At 39.4% G+C, this 26,061-nt stretch overlaps 1 protein-coding gene across 2 annotated transcripts in view; it reads right to left on the bottom strand.

Annotated features, from left to right (window-relative positions):
• Nucleotides 1-26,061, bottom strand: part of vdra (vitamin D receptor a) — a 99,322-nt gene that overhangs the window by 24,324 nt on the left and 48,937 nt on the right. For both annotated transcript variants that reach the window (XM_084721756.1, XM_084721757.1), the window contains 2 exons: nucleotides 10,425-10,572; nucleotides 8,702-8,832 (listed from right to left, as the gene is read on the bottom strand). In XM_084721756.1, the coding sequence (XP_084577882.1) occupies nucleotides 8,702-8,832; nucleotides 10,425-10,570 (277 nt within the window). In that variant the 5' untranslated portion in view covers nucleotides 10,571-10,572. The remainder of the gene's footprint in view (nucleotides 1-8,701; nucleotides 8,833-10,424; nucleotides 10,573-26,061) is intronic.

Genomic DNA, 26,061 nt, shown 5'->3' with positions numbered 1-26,061 from the left:
TGAGAACAGGCAACATTTAAAATTCTCTGTGAATCACAGCCAGTCCAGGAAGAGTGTTATACCATTACTGTTTGATGCTGCTGGCGACAAGAACACATACAAGCCTTCTAGCGCACACAGGGAAATGTCTAGAGAATACAGAGCTTATAACACATGAAGAGAACTGTGCAGTTATATATTCAGAGAAATTGTTTTACCTTAAAAAAGATGCTCAATATTTGCTAAACTAAAATTTAATATCTTGATTGTAATATCTAACAAGTTAACTGTACATGTTACATGTTTTTTCTTCTTTGGTAAATTGTGGCAACCTAAAAATAGCACACAGGGAATGACGAAACTGCACAGAGTAAAGAAATACTGTTTCATAACAAACCAGAAAATTAATGACTTCAGTGATATCTTTCAGTTAGTATTCTTGTCCTCCGGGTCTGAAGCCTGGCTGGCTCTGTGAGTCACCGTCGTTGCTGGAGTAATGCACTGACCCCTGAATGCCACGGCCCATATTATCCTTTTGACTCTCTGCCACAGTGACCGATTACCCATGAGGCGCTCAACTGTGCAGACAGACAGACAGACAGCATGACTGCCAGACAGACCGCGACTGCCAAAGAGAGACAGGCCCGGAGCCACGAGGTCACAATGAGCGCAGATACGATGGCAAGTCTGATGCGCTGGCAGCTACAGGGAAACTATGTCACTATTCATACTTTACTGACATTAAATTTAGCTTCATCAGATGATGCTGTTTGTGCAGGGCTGTAGGCATGGCATGTGCCATTTTTAAGAGATAGAGACCTTGTTAATGTGGGCTGAATGCAGGATAAAAGTTCCTTACAGCCATAGTAACCTACTCTAAATTAGCTTGTAACTGGTGGTGTTATTTTAATGTCTTCATCTGTTAATAGAGCAATTCCTGAATGGTTTATCCGTTATCTGTTCCTAAAATATCAATAAAATATGTATCATTTGGCGAGCTACAACTTTAAGCCTTTATAATAGTAAGTACATATTTGGATCAAAGAAATAAACACACCAAATAAATACATACTTTACAGTAACTGCTAATTTAACTGACCAATGACATGGCATGGATGACTCTAAATTAAATAGTGCTCAGATCATGCATTTCATACTAAATACTGGTTGTTTTCTTGGAAGCTGTAAACAACTATATTTTTAAGTGGATTTTCAGTGGTTGCACCCTGGATTGCAACCACAGAAGCGGCATTACGTAACCGCATAATGTGGTGATGCAGACAACAACAACAACAACAGTTTGGCTACATGGGCTTAAAAAGGCAACTGAATGGATCTGACTGCTTAGCTAACCAAAGGATTTACTTGGCTTTCATCTCTTTTGACCCACCGTCATTAATTAGGCTCTGGCTACGCTCCAATGTCCATCCAATCCCGAGCCAGGAGTGGACTGCCCATAACCACTCCTTGTGGTGAGGACATCCAAGTATGCAGCACAGAGCCCAATCATGAATAGGCACAGTTTGGTCAAAGTTTGGCACAGGGCGTCAAAGCAGCTATTCTAAGGCCGGGGACATGATTGAACCAGTCAGACTCCAGCCAAGTTTGAGCCCTGGATGGCATCATTAAGGCAGGAGTCCACAAAAAACAACAGACCATCAAAAGGAACATCTTGACCACCCCACAGCGCTTGGCAGACGCACAGCAGTTTACCAAAGAAAGTTTGCTGTTTGGAGAGCAACTGATTGGATGTGGTGATGTGGTGCCCTGGTTGGCAGAGACAAGCAAAGAAAGAAAGACAGAAAGAACAGTAAGGGTTTGGTCAACACCAGTGATGCCAGAGACACTGACAGAGAGGGAAAGGCAGAGTCTCCCTGTTGCGGAGGCCAGAGGTTCACAGCAGGTTTACTCATTAACCAGCCGAGCGACCAGTTAAACACAATAGGGACTGCTAACACTCAGATTTGGTGTGATATATGTCAAGCTGCATTTGGTGTGTGGCCAATATTTTCCCACTGGCACCCTGGGCATGTGATGTTTCAAGGGGTAAAATCAGGTCACCCAGGCGTCAGGGCAGTTTGACACACGCTGAGTGTGTCGCAAAATGGCTTATCAATAGATCACAATGGAAGTGAGCATGGTGGCAGCAAGGCGTGAGTATAAACACATTAGGTGGCATTTCATTGTGTCTACTAAGCAATTTTAAAAACGTCTTTAACTCATGTGGGCTTTAGTGTAACCTCGCATGCACCTTTGTTTCTTATCAGTTAGCACTTGGGAACTTTGTGTAATTTGAAATTAATTTGTTGGTTGAGTTGCTGCTAAAGTAAATGTGCTGTAGAGAGTGCTACGGGGATGACTTACTTTTGTGGGCCAACCTAAAGTCATAACCACTCTGGTTCACTCCACAAAAAGCCAACAGTATTTTTCCATTGGATTTCAGAGTAGTGCAGAAAATAAGCTCTGTGATGAATGAAAGTGCCTGCCCAGGGCAAGTAACATGCCACTTCAGGCGAGTAAATGTAGTTATCTTTGGCCCGATTAGGGAAGAGGTAAAAAAAAGAATTAAACAGGGTCATTTGTCAAAGGCACGACAAGTTTCCAAAAAACGTTGCTGTGCCATAACAAGCGCTGACAGCATCTAGCTTGCATTGCAGCTTAGAGGGCAGCCAACAAACCCTCTTCCAAGGCCTTGCTGGTGCTGAGGCAAGTAAGGTAATCACATGACTGATTACCATTGCTTATCATGTTACAAAAACTGCATGGTAGCATGCTCTGTCGGCTCAGCTGATCGGTGCTCAGAACACAACAAAATAGCAAAATCTTGAAACTGTGAACTGTGGAACAATTTGTCTGTTTAATTAATAGCCAAATCTTCCCACTACTGTGCACAGGGGATAAAACAAGGATCAACTCTCTGTTCCCAGCTGAAGGATCATGCCACGCATGGCGTGACCCCGACATTTGTGCTATAATGTCTGAAGTCAGTATGAATTTTGGGTTGGGTTGAGTGCAGGTCGTTGATTTATGGGGAGCGGAAATCACTTCTGCGTTTTTGTATTACTTTCCAGACATGAGCAACATGCTACCTGACTGTGATTTGCGTCAGGCTTAGTAAATATCCTCCTCAGTCTTGGAACCTCAGAAGATTTTTTTTTATTTAAGGTGGCAAAGAAAAACAACAATGGCCGAGTTCTATTATTCAAGTTCAAACACCACTGTGATTTCTGAAGCATAAATGCAATCACCAGAAGTAAAAAGCTAACATCAGACTATAAACAAACTACATCAAAGTCACATGACTGAACATCACCACCACTAAGTGACTTGTGTTCAGGGTGATGGCTGTTTATGTTCCAGACTACCTCTGTAGTCTCATTTAGCTACTTGTTGGCAACTGGCTTTTTTAAGACACATATAAGCTACTATTTTCACAAGTAGGGTATTTACTGGCATATTTTATATCATACAAGAGAACGTGAAAATGGTAACCACACACCTAATTTCAGGCATCTAACCAAAAACCAATCAACTTCAAGATGAAGGAACCAGAAGTGCTAATATTCTCACTCATGTTCACGTTTTAGGACTCATTCCTGCAGCACTTTATTGTAAGCGTGCAATGAATACAAGAGGTGTCCACAACAAATGCAGAGAACTTTTCATTTTCAGCTGAACTTTCTGCTTTCTTTCAAATACAAACATTTGATTCTTACCCATCATACAAATCGATATGGATGGAAATGCTTTGAAAGATAAGCAAGAAAGTTTCAGAGACCGAGCCTTTGTTTTCTGGACACATACACAGGACTATTAGACATGTTTTTGATCAAACCAACATAATCCAAAAATAAATCAAGCATCTGGCATTTATGGTAATGCAGGTGTAAAGGTTGTTATAGATGCAGAATACGAAAGACCCAGAGGGAGGATGAAGAATATGAATTAGGGAGGCAAATGGAGGGCAGCACTGCAGGAGAAGCTTTACTAGAGAAAGGCACAGAGGGCGGGAATTCATTCATCTAAAGCCTAAAACATCTCAGACGCTCTCCTGTGATTCTAATCCTGTTACAAATACACACCGGTACAAACAGACAAACACAGCAAGCAAATACATACGCTCGAACACTCGCAAGCGGGGAGGTCTTTTCCTGGCATCTCTCTAACCTCTGTCAAACAAGGACAGCCGAGGGGTGTTTACTACGAACTCAGCTGGCACTGCTCACAGAGGACACACACACACACACACACACACACACACACACACACACACACACACACACACACACACCAACACAAAGTTCTGTTCTGAATGGTGGTGAAGCTTAGACAAAAGTGCCGATTTAAAGAAAGGATAGCATAAAGGCAGAGAAACACAAAACCACAAAAATCAGAGGGTAACTAAATTGGAATCAATCCTCAAAGATGCATTCATGGATAAAATGAATGCATCTTTGAGGATCAAAAATTAAGAATTAAACTGGGAAAACAATGCATGGATACATCCTGAAACCTAATCCTGATATCAATAGATTTGAATTAGTCTCAACAACTTTTTAGAAGCCACAAAAAAACAGTCATTTTAAAAAGTCAGGCTATGATAGATCAATTTCACATCGATTTCTTCAGGATACAGGAGAAAGCCCCAAGATTGTTTGTCAGTGCCGTCACAAGATTCCCAGTGAGACAGATTGATGAAACACACATATAATTAACTGTTAGGAACATGCTAATTAGAACAACATGTAAAGATTTGCACAAAATATTTCCTCCTTGTCAGGAGTCACATGAGTCATATGAGCAACTTACACTGGTCACAGGACCAAAGCCATAGACCTTATAGCAACCACAAATACACACAAACAACAACATGGAGATCCATGACCATGTCTTCATTATTAACTCCACATGCTGGTATGTACTTTGTATGTGTGTGTTCCATATCTGTCTCTGTGTTTGGACCCAACTTCAACTGAGAAACAAACAGGATTGGATGTGGGTCTTCAGCTTTCCAGAAATCAACGCTCAGTGCCACACCTTCATCCTGACCTCAGCATGTACTTTAAGTTTTAGGCGCCCTGTTACTATGTCCACATCACCAAACAGAAACACAGAACAAGGATGCACACAGACAAAGTAAACATAGACTCAAAATGAGGCAAAGATGGTACATCGACCGCAACCTACTGAACCTCGATTTATTTATTTTAAATAGGAAAATAAACTTAAACATGGGCCAGGTCATGCACAAGGCCACATCTACACAGAGGGAGCGGAAGGGCGCGTTTGGTATTTTTATGACTGGAGGCGCAAGCCGCACTCCATTCACCAGTTACTCACACTGTCACAGTCCTTTTTCCAGTTCGTAAAGATTTGTTCTATAGCGATGAATGCAGAGGCACCGTGATTGCTTTTGCTTTACATTCTCATTTTGTTTTCCAACATTTAATTGCACAGAAGAGAATCTGTATATCTGTCATGCAGGAATGTAAATCAATTTTACATCAGGGCGAAGACATAACTTCACCACAGTTTTGTCAGCACATTTTTAAAAAAGGCTGATTCATTTTCTTTTTTGAGTAAAATAACAATGATTTGCACAAACTGAAGCTGAATAAACTACCAGCATGTAAATGATTAGTTACATGTGTACCAGAGAGCTGAAGTATGTGTGGTTATTTTGAAGCCTGGTGGTTGCTGCGTAAGCCTGAATCAATGTAACCAGCGGATCTGTAGTGCATAACAATGCAGGTCGCTCCAATCAGACTGCAGATGAACACATACCTGCTGCCTTCCGGCGATTGTGATGGGAATTAATCAGAGTTAATAATGTGAATTATGCTTTTAATGTCAAGCACTAATTGCTCGTATCATCCTGCTTTCTTTTCAGCACCGCCCCCAGAGTGATTCTGCCCCTGAAATTGCAGTTGGCGTTAATTAAATAACAATCCTGAGATTTATTATTGCAGAAGGTATAGTGCAGAATATGAATGATGATGCTGACTTTAAAAGGGACAGTTCACCCCCAAATCAAAAACATGTATAATTTTTCTGGCATGTAGTGCTATTTATCCATTGAGATAAGGGGTCAGCAACCTTTACAGGGCTCAACCATAAGGACTGCCCACTCGCCCGGGGCAAGTACAATGTCATGTAGTAGCAAATCTGTAAGTACAAAATTGACCTTGGGCAAGTAGACATTAACGTTGAACCCTGCCTTTCCTATCAAAAGACCCATTTTTGTCCTGGAGCTGCAACTAATTCTCTTTTTTCCTCTAGGGCTTTTTTTTTTAATTTTCCCTTCTACAACTCGCCTTGGGAGACTCAGCACTACCTATGATGTAGGCTATGACACATTTTTTAAAATTTTGTGCATAGGCATTCTAACCTCGGGACAACAAATTGTTAAAAGAATATCAGTTATTCATTTCCATATAATGTTTAAGATACCGACTGTAGAAATGTCTGTCCTCTCTTGAATATAAGGGAACTAGTTGGCACTTGGCTTGTGATGCTCAAAGTGCTAAAAAAAATAAATTTGAAAAACTCAGCAGAAATATCTCTTTCCAGACATCATGACCCAGTTACCCAGATAATGCCTGAACCTTGCTGTGAGAAGTTCCATGCAGGAACTACTTTCTTTCTACGGTGGAATCTACCACAGTTGTTTTCTTTCTACTCACAACAAGGTCTATGGATTATCTTGAGAAGCTGCGTTATGATTTGTGAACAGAGACACTGGTGTTAATTTTTGTTTTAAATGTATTTTTTGGCACTTTGAGCACCACAAGCTAAGTCCCCTTATATCTGAGAGAAGACTGACTGAATCTAGATGGATAAACTGATTTTGGGGTGAACCGTATTTGGAAAAAATGGCTGAACACTGTGGAGACAAGCAGAAGAGTTACAATACAAAGCAGTGAGTGCAGTGGTCTTGCTCCACCCCTCAAACCTGTACTGTATACAAGCTGTGAGAAACAAAGACAGCATTTAATGCTGATAAGACTCTCTCTCAGTCCTCCTGCTCACTGCCCTCTCATCTTTTCTCAATGAAACACAGACCCTTCAGTGTCATGTGGCTATTTGTGGTCAGCCGTGCCCTGCATCATCTCTGTTTCACACAAACACACACAATCTGTTTGTGAATGAAATGTGGGCCAGACCATTGTGTGTCTCTTTGAAGAAAGAGAGCCATTGTTTAGCAGGACTTTAACCCCCCCCCCCCCCCGGCTTCCTTCCTTCACTCCCTTTCGTTCATTCTCCTCTTGTCATCTACTACTTGTCATGGTTTATGCGGATGCACTGCTGTTAGTTTGTTATGAAGAAACACAGCATTTTCACTCTTTTGTATCCAAAAAAATAGGATGCAGGACTGATGATGTAATTAATAATAATGTGATAAATTGTTGATCATGCAGAATGAAGATACCCCTCCATGTTAGTCATTATGAATCAGTTGTGACAAGGTGTCATTCTGTGTTAATATGGGACGAGGTGATGTCTCATTCTCGATTCACATCATGTTCTACTTGTGTTACACCCTGGTACTGTATGCATAAACAACATGGCTAAGACTTTGACAAACAGCCTTCAAAATATAAGGAAATGCAATTTCAAGCTACATTACTACACTTTGATTAACAGCATCTAAACAGCACTGATGATGGAAACCTTAGCTGGTAGGAAAAAGGCAGAATTATTTACATTAATTAATATTTTCAGCTACTACTTGATGAAACCTTGTGTTTGCCATATGGTACAGCCTGTCTCATGCATATATCCACTATCGCCTGTCTCTTTTACACCCTACCATTGATCCTCTTGGCTGCTGTTCTTCCTGAATGTCTTTAAATATTAGATTAAATGCTGTGCAAGCAGGAAACCTGTTTAGCACTTGCGCCAGCCAACCTGTAACTAATCTCTCAACTGAGCTTGCATTTATTGAGCTTTTCTGTTCTCACACAGAAAGAAAGATAATATGATCGGCAGATATTATGTATAATTGTAAATAATAATGATGATAGCAAGATAAAGAGCTTCAATAAAACAGAACCAGTACAAAATCAGGCCCCTCTGTGACTGGCTTTACATGTAAATTAGAGACAGTGTTTAATTTTGGCAATGCCCTAAATGAAAACAAAAAGTTGATGCAGCAGTGGTTGTGGTTTTCAAGCGAAGCACCAATTCTGAAGCAGCTGCTCTACCTCAGATGACTAAATGAATATTACATCAAAGGAATGTCAAGCAGAGGCAAATATGTTACATCCTGCCTCAATATCACCTCAGTATCACTCTTTATAAATCATATCTACTGTATGCAATAATTCATATGATTATGTCTTCTGTAGTCACTGAATCTGTTTATGAATCTGTAAATCTGTAAATTTTTCTTTAAACAATTCTGAAATATGTGTCTATAGGGTCAGAAATGCATTTTAAAGAATGTTGTTTCAATAAATTTCAAAACATGTGATGTGATCTAGACAGCACTTAATCTGTATCAAGCATCATCAATCACCTCGACTAAACTTTCTATGTGAAGCTGCACTTGAAACACAGTTAAGGCACTACAAGATAAGATCACAACAGTGAAGACAAGCCACAGACGATCATGACACACTACTGAGGCTGAAGTATTTGCAGCTGAACTTGTATCTCCATCTCCAAGTGTGACTGCAACAAATCAGGACAATTGCTAGAGGGTCAGAAAAAGTCAACTTACACTCTTTCATCATGCCGATGTCGATGCAGCGTTTGAGGCGACAGGCCTGGCAGTGGCGCCGGTTGTCCTTAGTGATGGTGCAGCTCCCGTTGAATGGACAGGTGAAGGAGGCTTTACGCTTCATACTGCGCCTAGAGGATTAAAGTAGTAATTAGTCAATTACTCATTTATTCTCTGTGGTGGTTCATGTATTGTATTTCAATGCAGGGACAAAAGGAGTTTCCTTAAAGCTTCATGCTGAACACTGAAAGGGTATAATAAGTAGAGCTGGGTATCATTTAAAAAATTACTATACCAGTACCAATTACCTTAAAGTGATACAGATACCTTTAATTGATACTTTTCACACTTCATTTAATACCCATCATGTGAGTGGAAGCATTCTGGAAATGATCCCTCTGCATTTAGGCGTGTAGTAGTTGTGCCATACTTTTGGACATTTTTTTGGCATCCCGGCACGCTGAACTGCCAACTCTGTCAAATACACCACGCCGGACTTCACCACACCGCAGACTGAATGAGCTGTAGCTGCTGTAGTATCGCATTAAATTGAGGAATGCTTGCAGTGATAGGTTCCAAGCAAAAACCATACAAATAGTCATTTTTTATACGTCTGGATACAAATAGGATCGACTGGAAAAGTTTCAATACTATTCGATACTGCCTGGGTTGTTTCGGTCAGTTCCTTGAGAAGTATCAAGTACTGACACCTAGCTCTAATATAAGCAATGAAAATGATTGTTATTGATGATAATGTAACTTTCATCTAAGGTCTAAGTCTAAGTAATGCACTGCCTAAATTATAAATACTGTACATGTATTTCACATTAAGCCTTTTGGTAATAACTAATTAAACTGAATGAGCTCATTTCATTTTTAATGAAAAAAATCAATGTTTGTTTGAAAGCATTGTGTCTTTATTCTTCTCCATCCGCCTGCTGAGACTTAAATTATAATGCTTCATTAGTTTAGAATCCTTGATGAATGAAAAAGTGTGCGTGCAAGTGTGTGGGGGTTCATTTGTGTATGTGAGTGAACGTGACAGAGCAAGCGAGGCAGAGGGGGGGAAAAAGGGAAAAACTACAGAGGGATTATGGACTAGACTGAATAATTTATATTGTTCTGAAGACACTGCCTGTCCATGCAGCAAGAAGGAAAGACATACAGTACCATAACATCAAACACAGAGTGTACTGACATTGACTGTCCTACATGCCTTAAATGTTTGCTGTTGGGCAATGGCAACATGTTAAAGAGAAGCAGGGCAGCCAGTGTACTAATACGATAACATGAAATATTACTGTAGATATTTAACATACACATTTATTTCATTATAGGTAAAAACACTGGAAGAACAAATATTATTTGTGCCCATTTGTATCGCAAGTCATGCACTGTTGGTTTAAATTTATCTTCTGTAAAAATAAGCCCAATTTATGAGACTTAATACAGGGAAAAACTGAGAAAAGTCCATTATTTGTAGCTGAAAATAACTAATGACAGCCTTAAAACTGGAAATGTCCAAATGTTGGCAGAAAAATCACTGTTAAATTACATGATGTCCAGTACAAAGCAAATGAGGAATGCATACAGAGAACACCTCCTCCACATGGAAAGGCTACTAATAACACCTCACATTCAACACAGACCCATCATCAGACACACTTAAAAACTCCAGAAAGCACAGAGAGCAACAAAAACACAACTCGGGGACAACGCCCACCTGAAGAATCCCTTGCAGCCTTCACACGTCATGGCGTTGAAGTGGAAGCCGGTGGCCTTGTCGCCGCACACGCCACAGATCCGCGGGGCGTTGCGGTCGAACTCCTCCGGTCCGACTACCGACGTCGTCACCGTCATGGGCTCCATCACTGCCGAGGAAAGGAAAAGAAAAAAAAAAAGAGAGAGGGGATTAGAGGCTGTTTCTCACTGCTGGCCAGCTCTTCGATTTTGAGCAAAACATATGAAACACAAAAAGACTGACTGACGCAGACAGTCTCTGTGTGCACCCGTGAATTTCACCAACCTGGAACAAAGCTAACAAATCAGTTTCCCCTGCTTGTGTGTTGTGTGGGAGTGTTGGAGTGTGTGCTTGATGGGGGTGTGTTTTCCTCTTCTTATACAAACAGGTGTCGGGCTATTAGCATATTTAGCAAAAGGCATCGACAGCCACACTCGGCGTCTCGCAGCCATTGGCTGAATGACTCAGCAGACACAGGTACACCACACACACACACACACACACACACACACACACACACACACACACACACACGTATACACATACAAAGAATATTAAGAATCGTGAAATTACAATGTTAATTGGAAAGGGAATTAATGACAGAAAGAGGGCCGTTTGCCAAAGGCTAAGAAATGACTAATACATTTGATACTGCCAAGATGAAATATTCTCTACAGTGCTCATTTTTCCACACACATTCACACCATCTGGCAGTCCCCTATGAAATAAACAGCAGCAGAGAAACACACACCAATAGGCTGACTGTGAGCAAACTAATCCATATCAATCTGTACAGAAAGATCCTGAAGTCTGACTGAGGAGACCAGGACACTTAGAAGAAGTTAAAAAGGACAGGAGAGGAATTATGGAGGAGGAAGGGAAACTGTGTATATAGTTTGATCAGTGTTGGCCTGTACAGACAAACACTGACTGACTGGCTTATCAGTTATATCTTAATGTATATGCTGATGTGTGTTATGAAAACGTTTAGGCTTAACCTAACTTCATAAAGCCTTTGCAAAAAGAGAACTTGCATAAACTTGCACACGCAAACAAATTTCATCAATCAAGTAGTTTTAATGGTCTAAAGTCAGTTTGTGAAAGTACTAACAAACTGTTGAGATTGGAGTTGCAACAATTTGTCAGTCAAAAGAAAATTAGTTGACAACTATTTTGATAAAAAAAAATCTTCTTAAATGTCAGGGTTTGCTGCTTATCTTTGTCATTTCTGATGAAGTAGTAGTAAATTCACTTGGACTAAAGTAGCAGGGGTGCATGATTTGATTAAAAAAAATGTCATACTGTGATTATTTTGACTGAAATTGTGATGCGCTCAGTGTAAATGATTAATTTTCATGTTCACTGAAAAGAAAAAAAACTATTAAAATCATGATGATGTTTTATTTGTTGAGGTCTGCACCAAACAAACATGTTTTCTTATATCTGATATCTAGACCAGGACATCTAGGCAGCACTACAGTACCTCATTATAGTGCTGTTTTCTCATACATTTTTGCTTTTTTAAAAACTGCAATTTGGTTCTGGTTCTGCGACTGGTTCTGAATATTGTACTTGGCCATATTGCGATTTTATTGCAATTAGTTGTGCAGACCTAAAAAGAAGCTATTGGACTTTCCTCAACTTTTTGACATTTTATAGATTAAATGATTCATTCATCATTAATTCAAGATTACTGGATGGTTGACAGACAGGGAACGAGTGGAGAGAGGCAGGTATGATATGCAACAAAGGACCCTATTAATCATTTGGCTAACAGGCTCCCCCTCCCCTTTTTTAAGTATTTTTTGACTGAATACAGCTAATAATTAAACATAAGACTAAAGTGAATGGACGTAGAATGAATAAGATTTTGCAGTGCAGATTAGATTACAATACACTAAACTCAGATTACATTTAACTACCTTTAATATTAATTTAAAGGCACAATAGAGTGACTTCTTTACTTTCATGATATGAAGCAGTTTCACTTTTGTTGCAGAAAGTAAAACCAAGAGTGAAAGTAAACCTAGTTGTTTTGATATGAGAGACAGAGGGATGATTTAAACATGAGTGACAGCTTTCATTTAAGTTTCAATTAAATTTTCACCGTTCTCCACAATGTGACGGGTTTCAATGTGTTCATTTAATTGTTTTCTTTAAGGTCTTAAATTCAGACCTCAGTTCAATTGTCTCAACACTGTTCTGATAGCAGGAAACAGTTAAAAAACTGAAATAATATACCAATATATATTCTGTGTTGGCTGTCATGTCAATGCTAAAATGTGAAATGTACTGAATGGAAATGTGTGTTGAATTTAATACAAGGAACAAAGAGATGGAAATGTTTAATGCAACAAACACATGGTGAGGAGGTTTATAGTGTTGTTATGTTTAAATAAAGACATCTGGGCCTGTAGAAAAACACTGCGGAGAAATCTTGTATGTAAGACGGGGAGAGGTCATGTGAGGACAACTAAATGAGGACAAAGAAAGGAGGGGGGGTACATGCAAAGAACTCCAGCTCAGCGGGGAAGAAGAGTCACGTGGCGGCAGAATATAGCCTGTGGGGAGTTGACGTGCATGGAAGTAGGACTCCGATAATGTCAACCGAGGACAAAGAGATATGAGGAGCTGCCGCGGAGGAGCGACGGAAGGTGAGAGAGAAATAATGAAAGAGGGGAGGCAGGTGAGAGCACAAGCAAAGGATGGAGACAAACATAGGCAGACTCCATTAGCTCTCATTACATGGCCAGTTGAAGCTTTAGCTCCAGTTCTCAGGAAAACACACATATGCGTGAGCCAGGAGCTACTGACTGTGAAGCATCCAAGCCATTACCCAGAACGCACCACGCCAGGAAAACGGGACACGCAATACACTTCAATATGGCCATCTATGCTGGATTTGTGTAGGCTCGTCTGTCTATGTGGTTAACATTCAAGCGCAGGGGAGTCTCTCATTCACAAACATATCAGTGATTTCAGGTGCGTGTGTGTGGGGGTGGAGTGAGGAGTGCTTTGACAGGACAGATGTGCACACAAAAACAAGGCACACACCATTAGTCATCATGTCAGAAAAACAGCTTTTTTTCCCCCGATGCAGCAGCAGGTGAATAATGAAAAGGATTGAGAGGGCAAAATGGAGAGACAGCGTGTCAGACAGCTCAACATATCCACAAAAACAACTCCAAAACAACCCGTAGATTCATTAGTGGTGCTGATTAACAACAGTGCGAAGAGGCTTCAGGTCTGTCATTAACAACTCGGGTGTTATTTCTCCTTTAATCACTTCTCTGTCACCCTTTTTTCAACTTTATGCGTTTTCTCTCACTTGTTTCTCATTTGTAACACTGCTTAATTATAAGTATTATTAATTTATTTAATTATTAATTTATAGTCAGCATGATAAGTTGGTAGAGAAATGGGGGCAGACATTTTCTCGCTGCCAGGCTGACAGGTAATTCCATTTCTCTTCCTTTGTCTCCCCACTGCTTTAACTCTTTGTTGTTTTCTCATACATACATGAAGAGTGCATGGTACAGATTTTTTTTCAGCAGATAGTAAAACCAATAATTACCTTCATATATTTTTGTACTTCCAAGCAACAACAAGGAGTTTTAACTGGTTATGAAACAGTCAATTTAATACTGATGTCTCAATATGATTTACATAAGCAAATGAGACTATCAGCTAGACGATTAACTAGGAAGCAGAGGGAGATTTTTATTAAGCTAAGTTATATTAAGTTATATTTTATGATTATGAGGGTGGAAAACCAACAAAATATGAAAGTTCATTGTGATAGCTTTAAAGATTATTAAAAGATATTTTAAACAAGTTCATATAACCTGTGGTTTACGCAGGTTTACGACATCATTATTACAACAAAGACAAACACTCCTAACTTACATCAAAAACACACAAATTTACTTTGGCTTTTATAGATTTTCTAACAATTCAAATGAAAGGCTCCGACATAATCTGTCAAATCAGATATTTTTCTATCCTATATTTATGCCGCTATAATTTCATTATGAGAATAATAAATAGTAATATGTATTTACCATTACTGGCTGATACCACATTATATAGACCATATAATGTATCAGTATGTATGTATGTATCTGTGTATAAGTAGCATCTTCATCATCACCATCATAATCTTTTCCTCTTGAGAGGCAGACAGTTATGGACAATATTACAGAGATTTATTGTTACATACTTTGATTAGTTTTATTATTCACACATTATTTTACAAAATGGTAGTAGAACAGTAAGCTCAGAATCTGTTAAACAAGATAAAAAGATAATCCAAGTGTTAAAAGTACAGATATCCAAGGCTGATCTGGGCATATTTTATTGAAAAGTATTGGCTAAAAACTGATCCTTTATTTGCTGCACATTTTGTCCATCTTAGCCTGCTAGTGCCACACTTGTTTACGGCAGCAGGGCTCTATAGAATCATAAGAATAAGATTATATGAATGTAAAAAAAAATTTCAGGTGTAGCGATTGCCGGTTAAAACAAGGGTTCTCAAAGTGGGGCCAGCGGGCAAACGGAGCCTTCAGAAATATTTCCTGGCTCCCTAAATTGCGGCACAGTCATCAAAATTTGAAGAATCCCGGGCTGCCGGCGGCCGGTCAGATCAGCTGTCAGTAATTACCTGAATTCCTTGAGTAACTTGATGACAGGCGAAAACAAAACATGGCTGTTGTCTGGTTAAAGTGCTCTCTGTCTGTTCTCAGTGAAAGAAAAGAAAGTGTTTACTCTGTAACACCGCTGTGTTTCCATTCCAGTGACACATCTTCTCTCTCATGGATAGAGTCACGTCAGTTTCAGGAGTCACATTCTCCCATTAATCTTTCATTCATATCTTACTAATTAGTTAAGCTTATAAACTTCACAGTTTTGAACTAGGACCTTAAGTATTTGGATCAAGTAGTGTTGGGATTAGTAACCACATCTGTTTTTTCGGTGTGACAGATCCATATTTAATTAACATTTAATTTAAGCAAATACAAGTATTGGATCAGACTCTGTATCAGAGATAAAACTTGGATCAGGGTCAGCAAATCTTGATTTCCTAGTTAAAACTGCTGCAATCTCACTAAACCAGGATGTGCTGTTTATTTGTATAAGTTTATTCAGAGCTTGGATGCTTAGGTACCAGTATGACATCCATGCCAAAAACAAATTGAATTGAATTGGGAGAGACAAGAGAGGCAATGTTTCTGGATGAAAAAGAACTCAGCCGTTTATAATGGATTCTTCACGGGTCCATTTTCATTCAAAGTGTGTGTGTGTGTGTGTGTGTATCAGCGCTGGAGAACTGATTAATTAAACGTGTTGCGCAGCTAAGGTCAGAACATCTGTGTATGAGGAGGAAAACAAGATATGCCGTGAGCACATACACAAGTTCATATAAAGTTTATTACGATTATATTATTACTTGTGAACAGTTTTTCCCCCTTGGCCCAATTAAAAGCACAATCAGTAAGAGTTGACAGTAATTCATGATAACTATATCACTGCTACTCATATACACTCTTAGCATCTCATTCTATTATTTAGCTAATGGAGGAAATCAGAAGTTACATCTTTGTGAAAATCTGACTGACCGTACCGTACCAGTACATTTCTACACAACTCCTTATCTTGAAAGAAATATTCTGGCAGTTAATATTTGTATTATGCAATAGGGCCACAAACACATGCGCCTGTACTTTTCTAGATAACTACTTGTATTTTAAAGGTATCCTTATTTCTTATTTGCATAATATCTAAATATGTGATGTGATGACAGGGATATATTTTACACAACTACCCAAACCACTGTAAGTATTAGTATGACAAATGCCTGATTTAAAAGTCCTATGTATATTATTTACAGGAATTTACTGACAGAATATGGCAGAAATTGAATATAATAATCTTAACTATGTTTTCATTTTGTATAATCTCTTGAAAATAAGATTTACCTTCAAATTTTAGAGAGGGTGGTGGTCCTTCTCAGCTGAGGCTGCCATTTTGCACTGCCATGTTTGTACACAGTAGTTGATTTATTAATTTTTAAGCAGGAGAGGTGGACACAGTTGGTTTCGTCCAGGACTCAGAGAAAAAGTTGCAATTACAAATCAATAAGCAGGACAGTTAGGCTACTGATATTTCAGAGTTATGGTAAAGGCCACAGATTCTAATGTGCACAAACTTCAGTTATAAAAAGGATCTTTTTTTAGAGGGGGCTTTTTAGAAGGGCCTTTCTTAAGGGAGCCTTTCATGTTCTGTGCAAGTTTTGCAGTAAATGTTGGTTTTCCTACATGCTTGGAAGCGGAGAGTGAGACAAGGTATTTGCAAACTGCAGGCTCACCATTAGAAACTAAATCCACACACACTGGTCAGACCATGTGTAACTTTGCAGGTTCCTACATGACAGCAGAGTACCATCTTAAAGTATTTTCCTGACTCCCCAAAGAAGAACTCTTTAGGGTCATGGTTATCCAGTTAACTGTCCCCACGTGGCTAGTTTACAATATAGAGGCGGAACTGTGTTATTTTGTCAAGCTAGCCCACCACTGTTCACCTTGTATCCCCCGTCCTCAGCCTTGTGACTCCTATCGCTCACTGCGCCCACAGGCCTTGCTGGTGTTGACACAACAACAAAATCCAATGCTACATCAATACTGTTGTGAAATATTGAACACTGAAAACTGACTTTTGGAAACTTTCAGAGTTTTATCAACTTTGACTAGGCCAAATGCAATCCATGAGACGAATTCTCACTTCAAAGTGATGTCCTGAGGGTGTACATGTGCAGACTGGTAAAACAGAATAGGCTTCAATACACAACGTCTGGACCATAATCATGTACTACAATATTTGGAATCAAATATAAAAGCATCACTCAGTCATTCTCATTTTTACCAGGACACCAGGCCAGGAGCACTGATGCTTTTTCTTGTTAAAAACTGCAATGCAATAAATATTCGTTTTTTCAGGTATGAACCACTGGTATTCAATTCAAATCTCGGGTGTCATGGCAACAAGAGTGCCTGCATCCTTGCCTGTCATCCCATCCCAAATATTTCTGTTTCATTCCTCTTTCCTTCTTCCCTTTATGTTACATGTTACTGTGAGCCTCCCCCTCCCCTTTTCACTAATCTCAGTCTCCATGCTCAACTGTAAACACATTTGTTCACGTTGCTTCTGAGAGCTACGCAGAGTGGGCCACAAGTGACATTAATGTCAACAGATGAAACATTAAAGTGAGAGGGATAACCGGGCTGGATTACAGCAGAGCCACTCTGTCTGTTTTTGCAGATCCTGGTGCCATTTTCCTCTCCGAAGCAGTGAGCAGTGCAGTTGAGTGCCATGTCGATGAGTTAAAATTCATAAAGCCCCTCATAGCATGTAAACATGAAGTCCCATCAGGCAGACCATTAGGACCCCATCATCACACAGTGTGACGCATTCACTGACAGAGATTTGGCATTACTTTCTGAATCACTGAGGAGGATAGTTTGTTGTTCAGTGTCCACACACATGACAAGTGTTTAATTCAGAAAATCCATCAAGTCTGCCTAAAAGCTGTACTCTCAATTTTAATAACCATCATTGCAGAACCAGGCTGTAATGGCTAATACAATGCTGTGGTGCACCTGTAAAGGTTACTAGAGGGGTACTTGCTGCCCAAAGTAAAAAACATGTTTTTAGTTATTTTGGGTTCTTTAGTGAGTTGTACAATGCAGCACATAATTGAAAACAGACATAAAAAAAAGAAAAAGTTTTTCACAGATTCCCGGAAACTGTGTCTCCATTTAAGACTAGGGATGAAACAATAACAGAACTTCAAGGTTCAAAAACACTACCATAAAGACTCCAGGACATAATATTAGGGCTGTCACAGTTTCAATATTACATCAATTAAAATAAGTTTGCAATTTCAATATTCTGCCTTTCAATTTCTGCACTGAAAGGCAGAAAAGTCATTCTCCCAGTATTTATTTTCTCTCTACCCTTACTAGCACATGTAAGAAGAACATAGACAACACAGTGTAGCTTACCTGCCATTATATCACACTTGACACCGTATAGATTATCTTTTTAAAGAAGGATTTGAAAATGTAAATTACAGTTGTCAGGACATAAAAACAATGCTCTGTTTATCTTCACAAATCAAGTCAAATCAGTCTATCAATGGCATAGCAGTCAGTCAGATGCAGCGTTATGGGTGGGGCCAATGGGTCTAACGGGCTTGGCCCGCCCACTTGTGCAACTGGTCCACCTTAAATGACTGGGAGAACATATATTTTCTTAACTTTCATTTTTAATTATTAAAATCAGCATCTTAATACACCCTTAAGACAAAAAAAGTTTCCATCTGAAAAAAAGACAACATTTAATTGGCTATTATCACGTGACTGGTATACAGAAGACAACTTATCATTGTCTTATTTTATACCTGCAAATGCATTTCCCATGGAAACTACAATGTCTAGAAAATGTGGGAGGTAGAGCTAAATATTCCTGCCTGACTAAACTGTCTCTGCTGTGAACATGATCTGAAGACAGTCAAGTTTATGAATGAACAGCGTAGCACACCACGCTCTCTCCTGTTAAAAGTCAGCGCAGCTCACCCGGTATTCTGATGGCTCCGTTTCTCCCTCTCCCTGCAGTCAGTTTAAAGAGTAAGCCAGATCAAACGAAAATGCATTAAAAAGAATTAAAATGACAGTTTTCTTAATGAACTGATAAACTGAGCTACTTGATCCATAGCAAAAATATAGATAAGGAGATATCCTGTGCCACTAGAAATAAAACAGATTGTCACAGTGAAATAATAAGCTATCTCGGCACTTTTTAAAAAGATTTTAAAAGTGTCAATCAACAACAAGCCCTAGTCGCCCGCCACAGCATGACACCAGTCATTTTTGTTAAAGTGAGACTACCACTTGGAAACAGTGTTAACTTTTGTAATTAAAAGGCCCACCCAAAGTTACTGTGGCACACCCGAAATTGAAATCCTGGCACCATGCCTGCTGTTGGTACTAAAAAAAAATCAGAAAAAAAAAAAAAAAAGACTTGGAAAAATGTCCTTTAAATAATAAATCTGATATGTAAAGCATTTTTGTTCAAATAAAACTTGCTTTTCCTTTCAGCTTAAAATGCTGCTGTTTTCCTTCTTTACTAAATCAAAGTAGACAGCCATGATTGGCAATGATTGTTTGAATAAAGCACAATTTCAAAATAAAAACAATGCAGCAAAAAAGCATGTAATATCACAATAGACTTATCGTCACAGTCTGGTATTGAGAATTTTGTTTTATTGCAATATTGTAATAACAAATTCCTGCGTTTTATCCAAATGTTTTTTTCTAACTTTACTCCCTCCGCCAGTCTGACATCAACCTTTGATGAAACTCAAATTACATTATTACTATGCAATGCACAGCTTTACAAAAGCTTTCAATGTACTTATTCAGTAGAGATGCTTCTTTCTTCTCACTTATCTCAAAGTGGTTGTGATCATTTTTCCACTAAGGAAAGTGATCCAGTGCTGTGTACTGGTTTTGTCTTTGCCTCAGCAGGACAAACAATATCACTTCTGTAATGCAAAAGAGATGGTTGAAAAGTTGTCTGTTTCCACTTTAAAGATATAAAAATGTTTAAGACCCTCTGCTGTGCACTTAAAAGCAAAAATATCCATCGGCTTTTAAACCAATAATTGCTGTATTGACGCCCAATAAACAGTCCCTACTGCATTGGAAAGAACTATACCAGCATAGAGAAAGCCACCCACGCCAGTGTAGAAGCTGCTGTGCCTTGTTCAAAAGCTACATGTAGCTCTCTTGTGCCTTTCTGTCTGCTTCTTTTTACTCTCCAGCCCCTTCTGTGCCCCTTGGAGGCCAGTCAAACTGCTGAGCTGCGTTTGTCTTCATGCTTCCCTCCAATCATAAATCTGATGTCCCAGTTTGCAAACCCTACACAGCCCATAGGCTGCTAAAACAACAAGACCACCTGACTAGGGGGGTGGAAAGAGAACATGTCCAGTGCTGTATACATAACAAGAATTAGTACAGTATGTACTCTATATACTATGCAATAAACTTAAAGGAGGCCTGGACTACCAGCCTGTGTGTGTGTGTGTGTGTGTGTGTGTGTGTGTGTGTGTGTGTGTGTGTGTGTGTGTGTGTTGTGTGTGTGTGTGTGAGGCTTTCTGTTAAATGGAGCATGACGTGGACTTTTCAATGTATTGATTAAACTGCACCAATGCCATCAAATATCATCACCGTGATTGAGCATTTTGTCACTACAACACCGAGGCCGAGCCTGATAATTAATGATCTGATCTGGTGGCCTTGACCAGAACGGGCTGTTTTCAGAGTCTGACAAATGCTTTCAGAAACCACAGGCCCACAGTACTGACTGTTGTGGAATTTTGTTGAGAAGAAAAGTGTTGAAGTAGCTGAAAAACAAATTGGATAAAATCAGCATGGATAAAATGGCTCTGATCATTTCTACTTTGTCTTCCTCTGGAGCAGTTATTGAGACAAATAGAGCATACATGTAGAAGGGACGCTGGTGTCCCACATGCTCCTTCTGTAAATTCTCTAGTTTGTATACCATGGGATTTGGTTTTATTAGTACTGTGAAGACTATGTGGAAGATGGATTTTTTTAGCTGTGGATCCCCTGGAAACCCCTTATGAAGCCCCTTGACTCATTTCTTGTGGCTGTTGAAGTCCTACACTGCTAAAATTCAAATGCTATTTATAATCAAAAACTGATTAATTGGTCTGCCCATTATCTAGCATTTTGAGATAATCACCATCAGCCAGTGCATTCACAAGCTGATAAACAAAAAAAATGGCTGCAGGCACATCTACAGGCAGCCTTGTCAGTGTAGCTGCTGTGGAACAATGTTAGTGCTCAACCTTGTTAAGTTTTGGGAAGGTGGTGAAGAAGTTAGCTGCGAGTCCTGCTGCCTAAATGCTCTCAGTCACCATGGTCTTTTCTAAATGTTAACATGTTTCACCCATTAGACATTTGCTGTTGTTTCTGACATACTATACCCTGCTCTGTCTCAAACACACATTCAAACCTACAGCATAATCCCATGTGTTTTTCTATTTCATTCATTAGTGAAAAATCCACCTAAAACAACATATCACTGGCTAAGATAACCAAGTAGGCTATTAGATTGTAATGTGCATGGAATGAATTATACATGACTTTTAATTGTTTTGATATCTGCTTTATATTATCAGTCATTGGCTGCCCTGCTCTCTAAATATTGGCACCTGCCATTGAAAAACTCATATCAGTCAATCACTAATCTTTACAATTTTCAACCACAAATGCACTAACAGATCATTCAGCGGGCTTGTTCGACTGGAGTCTTTCCCACCTTTCATATCACATGTTTACAGAGTGTCCACGTGCTGCTCAAGTGGTTTGAACTTTGCGACGGGGAAGCATAGAGGTTAAAGAGATTGTCCCTAAACAGAGGACCTGAGTTCTCACACCAGCACGTATCTGCACTGCAAATGTGTCCCTGAACTCCTGCACCCAAACCTCCACCAGCTGCAGGGCTGCTGCTGCTGCTCTATGGATGACCCTGACCTCTGCCCTCCCAGTGGCATTGGCGAGAGAAAGGACAATTTCCCTACTGGGATCAATAAAGTATCACACTATTGTCTGAAAGAGGAGCCTTTTTGTTTAAACTGGCGCCTGCTTAAAGAAAAGACGACTTTTGTTACGCGTACACTGACTGCGGAAATATAGCGTTTTGGAATTCTGCTAAGAAGATGCCATGAAGAAATATACATCTATCGTAACCATGTCTTCGATTTCTGTTTTTAGTTTTGTTTTGGGCTTTTTTTAAAGTTTTTATTTATTTTAATGAAATTCAGTTTTCATTTTTTATATAGCGGAGCATTCTCTGACAAAAGACCTCATCAAAATAAGTTTAAAAAACTAAGTAAATTAAATCAGATGAGAAGAAACTGAGCTTTATAACTGTGTGATGCATTTACAGCAGAGCCAGTTCATTGCAGACATACCATAACCATGGCATTTTCAGTGTTATAAATAATTTTTATTACAGCAAACCTTTTCAACTTGATTTAACACACAGGTAAAATGTAACACAAGCCCACCTTTGTATAAAGTGTCCATTGTCAGTCGCAGACTTGCAGTCATTCATTCCATTATGTAGACCCTTTTCAGTCTCTATATGAGTTATGGTTTGTGGTTTTGCTTCTAGTTCACCATTATCATTTTATTGTTAATCAATATAGAGATCCATAGAATTTAACTCTGGTCTGTGCTGTATATCTCTTTCAGTATAACAACAATGGATCTGAGGGAGCATCTAATTCCATACTTTGGCATTTTCTTCTTTAATGCCTCTCCAGAATACTTGAAATTGTGGAAAACCAAGAGACCAAACATATCTTTTGAGATTATCCGAAAATTCTCCAACATAATGTCACAAAAGGTTCACAAATCATGAAAAAATGAAAAAATGAGTGTTGAAATTGAGATGTCGGATTTTAAATTTGGTTCCTGCTCTTTCCATAACTTCTTGTATATTGTAACCATTACATGTGCAAAAATTAGTACTGCAGTCCAAATAGCGAGTTGGAGCCATAGACTGTATATTTAATAGGCAACAAGTCCTATGCTGTAAGTTGATCAGCTGTTTATTTATGTGTATAAGTTGTCTGTCAATGTAAAGATAAGCCCATTACTCTGAAAACAAAAGCCTACTGCTCTGAAAGTACACACTCTGGAAGATGAGTTAAGTGGCTGCCTGTCTCACTGCCTGCCAAACTCCATTAACATTTTGCTTAGTTTAAATTTTATAAACATCTATTCCTTCTTAAAAAACTTCTTAAAGAAAATAAACAGACACTCACTCATTTAACAAAAAACTGGCATTAATTTTAACTCTGATTAATATAATACAAACAAAAAAAACAGTTATTCCAGTCTGGAACGGAAATTTCAGGGGGAAGCCACAGCTATAGTGTTCATGTCAAGTGAAGCAAGCATTTCAACTTAACATGTTTCCTTGAGCTCTGATAACACATCATCACCTTTACATTATTCATTACAGTAAATATATTACAGATTTTACCTTTAAGGCCTACAATTTGAATTCAAAAGCAAACATTGTAGCTGCAGTATGAATCACATCCCACCAATAGATGGATCAAAGCTGGACCTGCTGTGAGGCAACAAGCTGATGAATCAGAGGAAGACCACCCACTGCTATAGGGGATGTCCTGATGTCTGTCATATCTTCCTACGTAATACAGCAGCAAACAGTAAGCCTATGTTTGTCAGAATTTTTACTACTGAAAACTCACTGGAATTGATTCAGACACAGAGATGAGGAGGAGGAAAACAAGCGTCTTCTTCCTCTCTGCTCTCTCAGGTGGGCTGTGCTTCATAAGAACATCGGGCCGAGCAGTTCAACGCAGCATTTTCCAGCAACATTTCCTTTCGGTAGCCTCTCACTCTCAATCCCTCCTCCCACATAGTTTCTCTTCAAAGCTCAGCAGTAACCCAGTACTGCCCAGTCCTGCATAAGGATCAGTATAGGAGGGTACCATAGGAAATGGAATGTGTTGCGTATAGAGGGGTTCACTCTATAGGCGGCACAACAGGGAACATGGCCTAGTTTTACCACCAGCTGCCTCACAGTGGGCCTCACTAACAGCTAACAGCCATAAACCCCAGTCCAGTACAATACAACAAAGCGGCAGTCGGGCCAGAGCTTAACACACACACACACACATGCACGCTCAAAATCCCACCACTCCAAAACCAAACGGCCACTTCTTACGTTTCCTCATGATGATGTTACACAGAGGCTCCTGGCTCTGCCATCTTTGATTTGTTTACTGAGCTGGACAGTCAAACATCACGAGTGAAATTCTGTTTGATCAGGGTGGGTTTTTCTTCATAAAAAACGGTCTGTCCCAAGGTATTCGGTTCCTGTTTGGCTGCGTACTGTAAATCCTCATCAAAGGTAAGTTAAGAAATCACAGAGGAGTAGCGTGTGAGCATGTGAACCCCAACAACCTGCTTTGGGTCCAAACCTCAATGTGGGACACAAAGATGAAAGCCAGAGGGGTTTTCTCTGAGTTGGTTGCCAGCAGTGGTTATAGAGGGATTAAAACGGGTCCGCAGGTATGTTCCCAATGCCGTCTTAAGTCCCTCCAATCTCAGGTAGCCTGAACATAATACTCTGCACCAATACTAGTTTGGATTTTGTTTAACAGTCTATTAGTTTCTTTTTTTTTTTTTGTGCACCCAATTCATGTTGACGTGTGAAGACAGATAGTGACTGTATAACAAACCATGACATGAAAGACTGTATCAACAGGCTACACTGTGCTTCAGTACAGTCACATACACCAAGGCCACAACACATGGAAAAATGGAGGAGAGAAGGGAGAGCTTCAGTTTTCTAAACAGATACCTGCACATCCAACAAATCAGCCCAAGGCCACTGAAAGGAAAGTGGAGGGTTCAGAGCAAGCATGAGTGTGTGTGTGTGCATGTGCGTGTGTGTCTGCCAAATCCCTTTGAAAGACACTAATGGAGTGTCCCAACTGGCTGCAGAACTTTGTTATACAGACGCCCTGATGTGTTTGGTTGGTATGTGGCGCACCCTCTGACACATGCACAAACCAATTTGGATTTTGAGTCTTAATCATAAACTTACTGAACAATACATCAAATAAACACAATCTCACATCCATCCACATGTTAATGAGATCTGTGTCTGGAGTCTAAAACTAAATATTTCATATATTACACTAAACTCCCTTTAAGAAATAAGAATTCTATGTGTGTCTGTAAAAACACATAACTCAAAAAACACAACACAAAAACCATCATATGTTGATAGTTTTTTTTGTCAATTCAGCATCTGAATAACCCAAAAAGAAAAATTGTATTTCCGTATAAACTTTACACTTTAGGTAGTTACTGACCAAACGAGACTGGTGGAGTTGAGATGACAAAATCCAGTTTGCTGCTTCAGGCTTGGTGTTGGCTAAGCAGCACCTCGACAGATCTCACAGCAAGTTATAACTCTATGTATGTTCCTAGTTAGCAAACACTATGCAAAACTATAACTGTTTGCTAATTTTAGCTGTTTGCACAATCATGCACTATTGTTTGTGTCCAGCTAATGATGGAGACACTGGCAAATGTGCATTTGTTTACTTTGTGCATTGCATGTAAAAAAAGCCAGGGGAATACCAAACCAGTGTGTGGGCAGTTAATTTTAGAAGGAGCATTACAGCAACACTCTGGGTAACTACAGCACTTGCTGTTTGCTGAAGGTATAATTCCCTTCCCTGATCTCAACATTAAGATATATTTTGGATCATGTTTAAAAAGCTGAAAAAGTCAAATTAGATAAAATGATACACACGAGGTGAAGCCAACTTCTGCATATTGTCACTTATAGTAACATACTTTGATCAATAAATTACTGACATCCCAAACATACTCTAACACGCTTGTAGCATACCTGTGCATTAACCATCAATACAGGCTCCACCCTGAGGTGCTGATCCTCCATTTTTCCCCAGAATACAACCACA

This window comes from Lutjanus erythropterus, chromosome 6 (genome assembly GCF_056507025.1).
Source record: "Lutjanus erythropterus isolate fLutEry1 chromosome 6, fLutEry1.hap2, whole genome shotgun sequence".
NCBI lineage: Eukaryota > Metazoa > Chordata > Actinopteri > Lutjaniformes > Lutjanidae > Lutjanus > Lutjanus erythropterus.
Note: the sequence above shows the minus strand (reverse complement) of the source record. Positions and strands in the feature narration are given on the sequence as shown.